Source organism: Aptenodytes patagonicus, chromosome 1 (assembly GCF_965638725.1).
Source record: "Aptenodytes patagonicus chromosome 1, bAptPat1.pri.cur, whole genome shotgun sequence".
NCBI lineage: Eukaryota > Metazoa > Chordata > Aves > Sphenisciformes > Spheniscidae > Aptenodytes > Aptenodytes patagonicus.
In genome coordinates, this window is record NC_134949.1 from 160,440,531 (window position 1) to 160,453,092 (window position 12,562).

General features: G+C 38.3%; 1 protein-coding gene across 3 annotated transcripts in view; it reads left to right on the plus strand.

Moving 5' to 3' along the window:
- ANKRD10 (ankyrin repeat domain 10) overlaps positions 1-12,562 on the plus strand; it is a 38,572-nt gene that overhangs the window by 609 nt on the left and 25,401 nt on the right. For all 3 annotated transcript variants that reach the window (XM_076360930.1, XM_076360937.1, XM_076360947.1), the window contains exon 2: positions 5,836-5,988. In XM_076360930.1, coding sequence (XP_076217045.1) covers positions 5,836-5,988 — 153 coding nt within the window. The remainder of the gene's footprint in view (positions 1-5,835; positions 5,989-12,562) is intronic.

Below are 12,562 nucleotides of genomic sequence, written 5' to 3' on the forward strand. Positions count from 1 at the left end.
CGAGCTGGCTGATGGAGGCGGCCCGGGGTCTCGCAGCCGGGCTTTCAAAAGGCGCCCGGGTCACCGGCACAGGGCGGCGGGAGCCAGTGGGGAGGAGGAGGGGCAGGGGGCTCCTCCCACGCTGATCCCCTCCGGACCTCCCCAGGCGGGGGAAGGGGGACCGCCGTGGCGGCGACCCCTTCCACGCTTCCCTACTAACCCACCCTTCTCGTCGCGCTTCGTGCTTTGTCTGCAGAGTCTGGTCATGGTCCTTACCGTCGTCAGGCTCCACACCTGGAGACTGTTTTGTTGTGGTCCCTGTGTTATGACTACCGACTCGTTAGGAGTTGGGGAAGAAGATGCTTGTAAAGCACTCCTCTGTTGCCTTCAGTATTAAAAATAAATTGTGGTTTATATGTGCGCAGATACGAGTATGGAATTAACTGCGTTGGCATGGTTGCAATGCAGGAGAGATGAAAACATGAGAAGTAGCTACACTATGGCTCAAAGCTGCACTAGGGGAGGTTTAGGCTGGACATTAGGAAGCATTTCTTTACCGAGAGGGTGGTCAAACACTGGAACAGGCTTCCTAGAGAGGTGGTCGATGCCCCAAGCCTGTCAGTGTTTCAGGGGCATTTGGACGATGCCCTTAACAACATGCTTTAACTTTTGGTCAACCCTGAATTGGTCAGGCGGTTGGACCAGACAATCGTTGTAGGTCCCTTCTGGCTGAATTAGTCTAGTCTATTCCTGAAACCTCTGCCTTCGCTTCCTTTTGAACCTTAAGTATTAAAAAAATACAGTGGTCTTTCTAAGCTGACAGGCAGTGTTTGAAGCTGTGCTATACGAGAATCCTAGTACCATTTTAAAAATAAATGTGTTTATAGTCTCCTTTGGATTGACAAACTCGAAAATGGGAATTAACAGCTATTTAGGAAATGGCAAATGGAAAAAATCACCCAAATATTTCTGAAGCGCCTTTCTTCTCTGACTTACTTCTAACTTCAGGTCTTAAGATGAGTGGTATCTTAATTTCTTGATTTTACGTAGGCCTTTCCTCTTTCTAATGCGGTGAGTGTTCCAGCCTATGCAGAATTCCAGCCTAGGGGGTTGGGTTTTGTTTTTTTCCCTCATTGATTTGTCTGGTTTTGGATTTTGAGGGGCTTTTGTTCTTGTTCTCCCTCCCATTTCCAATATATTTCTATTTGTTTATTGATTGTGTGCTGGAGAAGGAAAATGAATGTACTTAGGCAGTTAATGAAAGTACATTAAGAGATGTTTTCTATGTGTTAAGTGATCTTATCTGCAGTGGTTGTTTGAGAAACATTTTAGAAACATAGCTAAGTAGTCCTTCAGTCTTAAAAAAACCAAAAAACCAACAAAAAACCCCAAACCCCACCAAAACCTAAGGCAACCTTTTATTTGTTCAGAAAGAAGCTAATAATCTTCTACACTTCTACAATCAAAAAAAGTGGAGTGCCTTAAATTTTGTCATGATGTACGCTCATACAAAATGTGAAGATACTAATTTGGCGTGTCTTCTATTTCCCTCTTCCATCTCATAAGAATTTCTCTTCGGTACATACTTGTGGCGGTCTTGCTTTTGTCTTTCAAGTGTGTGTGTTGTTTTATTTTTTTCCTTTAAGCATCTTCAGCTTTCTACTAACCATCCTAGGTTATGTGAGTTTTTGTGTATGTTCTAGTCTCTGTTGAAGAGACTCTTGCAAAAACAGCTAACAAAGGGAACAAGTCAGTCTGCAAGATACTGTGTTTATATTTGCCATGTTTATTCTTAGGTATCAGCAAAATTTGATATGTGTTTTTGTTGTTGTTGCATATAAGGGGGGGAAAAATACGGCAAGTGAAATGAGACTTGCAAAGAGGACATAGGCTATAAATGGGTTTTATACAGCTTTGCATATACGTACTTTGCCAAAAACCTTGTGACAAGGTCTAGGCAATTTAAATTTATGGAAGTTATCTGCATGTTTTATAGTCGTTAGGTAGTGTTCCTTTCTCTGAGCCAGAGACTATACAACACACTTGAAAAAGTTACAGTAATGTAATTGGATCCCCAAACTCGACTGACTTCGTGTTTGTGTGGCATAGTTATACTTCTACCTTTCACCAGTTAATAGACAGTTGCCAGCAGTGAAACAATAGCTGCTCTTAGGGGACAGTCGTATGCATGTCTTGTGTTCTTATTTATGGGGTTTTTTCCAAGTTCAGATTCATCAAAACTTTACATGGAGAGTTCTTCTATTTCTCAAAGTATCAGAGTTTTAAAACATTAATTTTTGAAATGTTCATTAGTAGTTACTGAACGACTCTTTCCCTCTTCACTTCTTTGTTTTTCTTGATTTTGTGGGATTTTTACCCGTTTGTTTTTCTTTTCCTGAAAGAAATTAAATGGTGACAGAACATTTCACGGCTGTCCTTCTGATAGAGGGCCGTTTAGCAGCATGGTCCACCAGACATGTATTGGTTTCAACTGCAGCACTGTAGGAGTCTGAAATGACAAAACTGATTCAGTTCCTTTCCGGAAGAAGTCCTTGTGGAACAACTTGTTGTAAGCGGTGAAATCTAAAACAGTTCGTACACATGCACAGGCCTGTGCATGCACACACAAGCATTGGTCTAGGGTTGGTGAACTTTAGCAGTATAGAGATGTTTCTTTCCCTTTACCTATTGCACAATTTGAACATAGAAGAAAGCCCTCGTTATATCAAAGGACGGTACAAAATCATTTTAGAATAAAGCTATGTAGGACTACATTCTCGCACGCAGTTGCAGATGTGCTGCAGTAAGGAAGTAGCTTCAACAGTCAAGTTCCGTTAGAAATGAATATGTGAAAGAGGAAAGATAGATCAGTATTCCCCCAAAAAGCTAATACTGCATTTTTATTGGTACTAGCATCTTAAGACTAAAAATGAAAACACAGTATTCTTGAATTGCTTACTCCGAAACATACTCGTACAGCTTGCAAGTAGTAAGTAAAATACCAGCAAAGTCAACTGAAAATGGTAGATATTACAACTGGTGTTTCTGGTTGTAATATCTGGAGTTTTAATGACAGTATGGACATTCTTTTGGAGATAGTAGCAAGTTCAAATTTACTTGCTGTGTTGAGTATCTGGTGGAGTTTGCATTTTCAGGATACTCCCTGACTGCAGAGAAGTGCTCATATCCTGAGATGTAAATTAATTCCCATTAGAGTTGCTGTATTCAAATTAGAGTTAATTATATAGTGCCCTAAATTACACCGGCATTCTGCAGATTTCTGAGAAGATGGGTCAGAATGTAAAATTGTTAACAATCTAAAAAGCTACAGAGAGGTAGAAAATGAAGGGCTTGCATAAAAAACAAAGTTGCTGTTAATTCACTTTGTCTTATACTAACCTTAATTTCATTTTTCTTTTTAACCACTTGCATGTGTATTTTTATTTTCTCTGACCACATTTATTTGCTTGTACTCTTCTACTTTTATTTTTGCCATTTGATTGTTTACGTTATAGGAAGCAAAATAGTAGTACGTACATTCTGTTTCTTTTGGAACAAAAGTAGTACAGATAAAAATGCCTGTCTCTTCCTTGGTATTTTGCCAGTGTTGTGGCCTGTGTGGAGGCCTGTCTTCTTCATTAAATCTTTTTAACCTCTGCTTTAGCTATAACAATACAGTGGAAAATATCTTCTGAAAGGTTATTTAATGAAAGCAGACTTGTGTGTCCTGATCTCAAGTGTAAATAATCAAGTGAAGTATTGTTTTTCTTTATATTGACTTTTCCTATCCACGGCAGTAATTTACCTCATTCTAGCATAATGTTGGAAGAAGCAGGTTTTTCTGACAGCCATGATGGAGAAAGATCCATACTTAAGCTTTTAATGGGATGAAATGTTGTCTTCATTGTTAAAACCCTGTAAGAGATAAGGGGGGGGAGGAAGCACACAAGAAAAAAAAAAAACAACCCCAACATTTAAACATGAAGTTGTAGAGATAATCATGACATCTAGCCGTCTTATAAAGTAGATTTAAATAGTGCAAGATGACGCTGGTGAACCAGTTCCAATGTTTTTCCCCTTTCAATTGATGGGCTATAATGCCTGTCTAATTATGGAAATTCTTTCAGCCTGGTTTCTGTGCAGGAAATACTATTCTTTCCTGAAGTTGTAATGCTTGTCTGAAAGTGTTTTCAAATTAATTCTATTAAAAGTCTATTGTTTTAAAAACTGGCTAAACTTTATTTTTGTTTGCAGTTATAGTAGAGGAATCTCTTGGTGTAGCTGGAGTTTTTTTCCATCACATCGCTTATTAATAATTACAGTGTTACAATTATTAATAATTATTAAGGGTTAACAGCAATATTAGATGTGCTAGCATGTGAACACCAAGGAAAGTGTAAGATTAGCAAAGACAAAATGTATTTGGGTAGTCTACCATTAGAATTACAAATATTACAAATAGACTAGTTTTTTTATATAATTTTTTTTTTTTGCAGTAAAAGTGCTTGTTTGCTTTTGAAAAGGTATTTCGTCTTTGGTAATGTTGAGGTTTGTGGAGCTAGATTCATTAATACGGTAATATTTCGGTTACCCTCACCCTTGCACATTTACATCATGTAATTAGTGAGTTAATGGTACATCTATGTCTAGTGGCAAGTCCATTACAGTCCAAAAAAGTACTTTTGTATATCCTGAAGGATAGGGTTCGCATATGTTTGAACTATATGGGGGGAGGAAACAATTGAACTCGATCACTTCTTTATGATTATTCCATAGCTGTGGTATGGCTAACAAACATTAACTGTGAGAGACTGATCTGTAGATTTTTATTTTATATGAGCCAATGCCCTGAGTCAGTGTGGTGGTTTTTTGTTTTGCTGTTGCATGTGTGTGCAGTGGTGTTTGTTTTCTAACCACAATAAATGGAAGCCTAGACTAAACTGTTTATTTTAGCATAGTGCATTCCTTTTCCTGTCAACAAAAAGACAATGTTACTGTGTGACAGGAAAGGAGCATTTTTTTTTTTTTGCTATTTTGAAAGTTGAGGTCATCATGGCTGTGGTTTGCCTAGCTTCTACAAATGTGATGTTAGGAACATTTTAAAAATAGTAGCTGGATATCTGACACTTCTGGTTAGCATGGTGGGAAAAGAAAAGTCAGAACAGAGTGTGACAAAAAACTGCATTTTTTTAAAACAAAGAGCTTTTCTTTTTTGGTATTGCCACAAACACATAACCTATTTTGTTTTTAACAGCTCTTCAACTGTAATAACAGGAAAACAGTGAAAAGAATTTATTCCTTTTATAGATTTAGCATAGTATTAACAGTATTAGTTTTCATTAGTAATCTGCTTCTGTCACTCTAAGAAAACATTAAAGAAATTTAAAATCTTTCTTGTGTTTTTCTGATTTACCTTCCTCTAAACTCTCCTGAGAATACATCTATGTATCTCCTAACAACACTCTTGTTTTGGCAAACGTTATCTAATAATGTCTGTTTAGTATCGTTTGCAGCTTTGCTGGATGAGAGCTCTTTCCCCCCACCCCCAACAAAAGTCAGCCAAATAGCTCCTGTAGTCAGCTCTGAAGTATTTATGCCGTCTTTTCCCCCATCCTGAAAATAAATGTTGGAATTTGGTTTGGGGGGTGAGAATTAAGTACTTTTCAGGTATGGCCTATGGCCAGAGGAGGGGGGAAATCCTAATGTTCATATTCTCTCTTGTTTTGCATCCATGTAGTCTCACTAGTAAGTTTAGCTTCTCTAGGTTTTATGTATTTATTTATTTATTTAGCACATGCTAATTGTCATAGCACATCTGTGTAACATTTTTGGTTTTATTCTCTCATGTCTTTAAAGCTGGAGTGCCTAATGCAGTTAGTAAGAGCTGGAGCCTCTGTAAATGCCAGTACAACACGTTTTGCTCAAACACCAGCCCACATTGCTGCTTTTGGAGGACATCCACAGTGCCTGAATTGGTTGATTCAAGTGGGGGCCAACATAAACAAACAGGTATGGATTCACGCATATTTCATGTCTGCATATAGTTTTGGAATGAGTGTCTTGGTCCCTTTTTACTACATATATGATCCTTACATTCACATACAGATCCTTTTTTTTTAACGTCAGCTGAAGTCAAATGACTTAATTATCAGTTACAGACCTTTTTCATTATAGTAGAGATAGGACTAATAAATGTCCTTTAAGCCACTAAAGGTTTGGAGAACATTTATTTTAGGAATTTACATCTTGTTGCTTCTTGAACAAAATGGTATGCTGCTCTGGTGTTGGCAGCATTAGCAAATACTCTGGTATTGTAATGCCTCTTTAGGGGAAAAAAGGCTAGTGAGGAATATCTTACTTATTTAGTATGCGAAGAATTGAAAAATTCACCGCTACTTACAGAACCATGAGACCTTTGTGGTACTTCATGATTTAGTCATACATCTGCCTAGTAAGGTCTGCCATGGTTTATTTTAAGGTGCATCTAGTTTCATACTGTTTCCCCTTTTAGATTATTTCTAAAGCTTTTCTAGTAACTTCCTGCAAATAGATCAGAAACATGTAGTTTACTAACAAAGAATGAATGGCTGATTTTTTTAAAAAAAATTTTTTATATATATATATAAAAAATTTTCCATTACAACTATTTATTTGGTAGCAGAGAGTGCATTAATATAGCAAAATTCCTGTAAAGGACTGTTGTACTCTGGTACAGTAACAGAATCGAGTGCTTAAAAATATCATGCTTTTGCAGAAAACGTTTGCAGTACTGAATGGATCTATTACATGTGCTGGGCATGCATAATGTGTGCCTTTATAACAGTACTCAAAATTATTATTTATAATATTCTATGAGAGTAATTAATACTACAGCATATGCATTTACTAAAAGCTGTAATATAGCACAGCATCTGTAAAACGTCTGGTCTGTTAAATCTTGCATCATACTCTTCTTAAAATATTTAATGGCCAGACTCTGTTTTATATGCAGTAGAGTTAAGCTAAGTCTGCTGAAGAAGTTGAACATTTGCATTTTTAGAGTTTGGTTCTTTTTTTTTTTTTTTTAATCTATGCAAAAATAAGAAATGGGGAAGTTTGTGTTGAGTTTTCAGAAAAGAAGGCTGGTGCATTGAGAACAGCTGTGAGACACCAGGAGAATTGTAGAAACAATGAAGGTGACTGGATGCAGAGGCTATAGATCGCATCTTCTCCTTGATACCTGACAAAAGTAACTTATGCAATAAGTTATTGCTCCGTAGTGGTAGAATCTTCAGAAGAGAAAATACAAGAACTATAAATGCATCTGGAGACCAGGTAAGAATGTAAAGAAACGGTGATTAGAGAGGAAACATGGCATGCACAGAATAAAGATTTACAAATATCTGCTAAATGAGAAGAGAAGAATGAATGAAAATGAATGAGTGAGAAGAATGAAAGTTTCCAACTATGAGGATAAAGAGAAGAACTGACCAGTGAGGTTGAAATGGAGTTGAAGACCAAGCTTGCTGTCCTGGAACATGATGGGGGGGAAAAAAATCACATCTAGTGAGTAAGGTTATAGCAAAGAAGAAAGTAGCAGCTAGCCCCCAAAAGAAGAGGAGAAGAGTACAGAAGGATCTCTCCATGGGCTGAGGGCAACATGCAGATGACTGTAAAGGAAAGCAGAAGGCGGTATGATACGCAGTTAAAAGTAGACAGGAAACTCATTCCAGCTTAAAGAAGTCACCAAGACTAGCCAGTGACTCAGGAGTCTTTATAAATTGATGGCGTGTCACCAGAGCAAATCCAAATAATAGATCTGTGGTCCTCCACAGGAGGAAGAGTACTGTGGTTCTCAAGTTTTCAAATGAGATACTGGTGATAGTATCCCATAGACTTCTAAGGGCAGATTTGGGTATTGACAAGCAAAGGACACTAATATAGATAGTACTGAGAGGTGACACTGTGGAAGCCTTGTATGTTGTTAATGGTAGGCTCAAGTTACACTTGAACGTCATAACTTTTTTGCCCCCACAAAATATCAGTTGACCATACAAGAAGAGGTATTTTAGATTTGGTTCGATGATAAAATAAGATGATAGTGCTGGTTAATTAAAATGGTAGCAGAATCAAAAAAGTCTCTTAAGTTCTTTGTTAGGATGCAACTGGTCAGTCACACTGGTTTCACATGCACGAGCACTGAAAGCTAGACCATGTACCTTGGTGATACCTGTAGCAGCAAACTCATCCCACGGATATTTGGAGTGTTTCATACATGGCTATGTAAAGCATAATGCATGCTTTGCTCTCCCCAATTCCTTCCAGCTGTTTATTGAATTGCAGTCAAATTCTACTATCCTTGTTTGATTTGAACTGCTTAATAAATGATCTTGGTTCCTTATTTAACTTCCAAGCACTTTCAGGTGATCATCTAGGGCTTCCACCCACACTTTTGAGCTTTTGGAGCACTATTTCCTGATGTGTATTTTGTTTATTCCTTCCAGCTCGCTGACTGATGCTGTACTTCAAACAGACATAGTCACTGGCTAATGCTTGTGTGAGGACAAGTGTTCCATGGACACTGGATACAAAACACATGCTGAGAAAGATCTGGGAATACTTGATATTTAAACTAGTAAAACTTTCCTTCCAAACTGACTCCTGGTCATTGGCTACAGACTAACCCATCACCTCTGGAAAAAGAAAAGGATAGCTTCTGAAAAGGAATCCACTCGAGTCTCTCAGTCTTAACGTAAACCTCTGGTACTCAGTAGAATTTGCATGCACGCTTTCTCATATCTGCCCTGAGGTATTGTGTTGTAGCCCATGCTGCCTGCCCTGAAGTTTAGGAAAACTTGGAAATGCATATCTCAGTGCTGGTGACAGTTGCCCAGGACATTTCTCAGGCAGCAGCAATGAAGGACAAATGCTGAAAACCGCTTGTCCCAGCTGTACCTTGCTCCCCAGATAAGTTCCGTGAGTATATCCTGTGATGCCCAGCCCTGTTACGTAACTGTATGTGCTGGCTAAACCATCTCTCTCTCTTTATGATCGGTGGGCAGTTCTTCCCCCCCAGGATCACCATAAAAACTCACAGGAGAAAGCTGAAGTGTCAAGCAATGACCTGCCTATTTCTGCCCAGCAGTGGACTCAAGAGGAAGTCCTGTTATTTATTTTTTTCCTTCAGTGGGCAGTGCCTGCTAATAGTTCTTAATAATGTGACTCAAGACCTGCACTCATCTACCTGCCTGCTGTAGTTCACTGTAACAGTGCGAAGTACTTCTTGATTAAAAAGCCTATTACTTCATTTAAATATATTTTCCCTGTAGCCTCAGCATAGTAAACATTCTGTTGTATGTTGCCTGTGTTGATTGGCCAAAAAAAACCAGTTTTGTGTGGCCTGTCTTAAGGGATAAGAAATACTGCATCCTTACAGGTGATGCCAACTTATTTTTCATCCAGCCAGTTACCATCATGTGGCAGTGATGGCAGATAGATTTAGGAGGGTTAGACTACCCATGCTAGCAAGAACTGTAAACACGCTGATATCCTTGGTGGGGAGGAAGAAGACACTCCTTCCTTTGGTATGTTACAGTTTTGTATTTTAAACAACAATTTGGACTAAATCCAGATAAAAATATTCCATTGGTTCTCATCTGTACTCAAAATTCAGGAGAAACCATCATGAATTCAAAGCATTTTTAGCAAAGAATGAGGAAAAAAATGCTCAGTATTCTCCAGCTTCTACTTCTTGGCTTCAGAAAGGGTAGGGTGCTGGGTCTAAGAAATCTGAACAGCTTGTGGAAATGTGATTAGCTGATAGAACTTGAAATGCAGTCAGTTGAGTTAAGGAATGGAGTTAGTTTTTATTTGTTGTCAGGTAAAATAGTGCTTCTGTGTCTTAGTCGGATATCTATACTAGAAGCATTTTACAAGTGCATAGTGTTGTGGTTTAGCCCCCGGTAGGCACCTGAACACCAATTGCTACTTGCTCATTTTGCTCCACACGCACACCCACACACCCACCCCCCTCGTGGCTTGAGGCAGAGAATCGGAAGGGAAAAGTGAGAAAACTCGTGGGTGGAGGTAAAGACAGTTGAATAGGTAAAAAAGGAAACAAAGAAAAACAAAGCCAAGAAAATGAAGTGATCATAAAAAAATTTTTGAAAACCCCACACCTCAACCAAAAAAATCCCACAATTGCTCACCACTAGCTGACTGATGCCCAGCCAGTCCCCAGGCAATGACAGCCCTGGCAAACTCCACCCCCCCAGCTTTTTTTGCTGAGCATCATGTCATATGGTATGGGATATTCCTCTGGTCAGTTTGGGTCAGCGGTCCCAGTTGTGTCACCTCCCAGCTCCTTGTGCACCCCCAGCCCACTCATAGCTAAAACACTGGTGTGTTATCAACACTGCTTTGGTCACAAATCCAAAACATAGCACCATACCAGCTAATATGAAGAAAATTAACTCTATCCCAGACAAGACCAGTACACATAGTTGAAAGCTTTCAGTGTAAATGTGAATGGGGGCTTTTTGTTTTAAAAAGAAATACTTACAGGTAAGTAACTTTTTTTTTTTTTTTTTTTTTAAATGACAGGGGTGTAAAGGTACCAGTGAGTGAAATTAACTGAATCATATCCAGGCACTTGGAACTTGGAGAACAAAATGGGAAATTTGCTCTAAGTTCAACAAAGATCCTAAAGCCAACACAAATTTGGATCCCAAAAAGACAGAAAGCAGGAAAATAGAGTAAAAATGGCTTTGGACTGAACTGAAAAAAATAACCACGTCTAAAAGAGGCCTGGGAATAAGCAGAGAGTTTGAGGAAAAATATTTAATCAGTAGAGGAAATGTCTTTTGAGGTTAAGCAGCATAGTGAGGAAATGCAAACTGATTAATCAAGCTGAGATAGATTTACTGAGAAAATTTAAGTCAAAAAAGCAAAAGACTCTTCAGCCACAAATAAAAAGAGAATAAGGAAGGAAACTAGATGCTTACTCAGTAAAATGAAATAGAAGTCAAAGGTAATCTAGTCATGACCCCAAGCTAGAGAAGACTGCCCTTGTCTTTGCAAAAGTATAGTCGTGCTCCTCCAAGGGAAAGGAGGAAGACATTTGACAGTGGCAGTGAGTTGCAAAAAATAAATGTGCCTATGATGCCTCATGACTCTCTTTGTCATCTCTTCAGGAGCACTGTACACAAAATACTTAGTCTCCATAGAAGCAAAGAAACTTGTGTTATCTTGAATGCTAAATTAATAAAACCTAATTGGTCTTCCTGCTCATTTTTTTCTTTACAATGCAACTTCTGGATTGTGAGACAAGTTTGGGCTGTTGGTGCAGCGTTACATTAGAAGGGTGAACGGGACCCTGAAAAGTTCTGCTCTAGATGAAAGGCCAGTACAAGTTACTGATGTTTCCCTTCCTGGAATATTATTACAGAAGGGATTATGTCAGACTGAAGCACATACGGGAACTGTGGACAATTAGAAGGATTATGAGGGATTGTCAAGGATAATTAGGAATTTGTAGAGCCCCTCAAAATAAAATAATTTAGTTTGCTCCACATAGCCAAAAAAGAGATAGGGAAGAGGTGTCTTATGCATGAAAATGTGCTAGCAATCTAGACCCCAAACTGTTCTCAGAAGCTTCTTGGAAAAATCTCTGTTAAATTGCTTTTTCTGTTTGGTGCCATCCATTCCAATTGTTGAATCAAAACAGAATTGTTTTGAGCCTCGTGAAGTACTTTATTTTCCTCTTTATGCATGATTTTGGATGTGTTGAAAAACAAGTAAACTTTAAAGCCATTTTTCAGTGGGAGATAACTTTTTTTTTCCCCTTTCAGTCTAGCTCATAACCCAGAAAGAATTCTTCTTCGTAGAGCTAGGAGACTATTTTAGAAACTATTTCAGTGCAAATAGATTTGGTCCCATAGGAGAACTTCAAAAGAAGATAACATTAGTGATGACAAACTTAGGTGCCATAATTAAAACGAATGCTATAAAAAAAAATCTAAATCCATATAGTCTGTCATTCTCTTAAGTATTTTCTCAGTTCCTTAGCTGTAGAGAAGAGACATGCTTTTCTGGGCCAGTGACTGAAAGAAGCCTTTCTCAAGACACATATTCTCTTCTGAGATACTAACCCTTTTCTGGTTGTTGGTGACAGGATTGTTGACTGCTATAAGCTTAGCTTATTCTTGTAATGCAGTGGTGAGGAGTCCTTTTGCAAGGGTCTTTTTTCATCCTTTGAGCGTTTCCCCACAGCAATACTTCATAGTTAAGTTCTCTAGATCTTTTTGTGGGGCAACATGCTAGGTTTGTGGGGCTAGTAAAGATTTTTGTCATATTTGTCATATGCATGGCTAGTTGAGCTTCCTTTCCCTAAACTGAACCTTATATTGAATGATTATTTTTTAAGTTAGGGTTGGGACTATAAATACTAATGCTGAACAAAAGAGGCAAATCACTTCTTTTCTACACTTTTACCTCTTTAACAAAAGGTAGGGGGGAAAGGAAACAATAACAAAATGATGAATCGAAGACAGCTTCCATGATGGGAAAATGTATTACACGATGAAGAAAACCTTCCTGGGTAAAT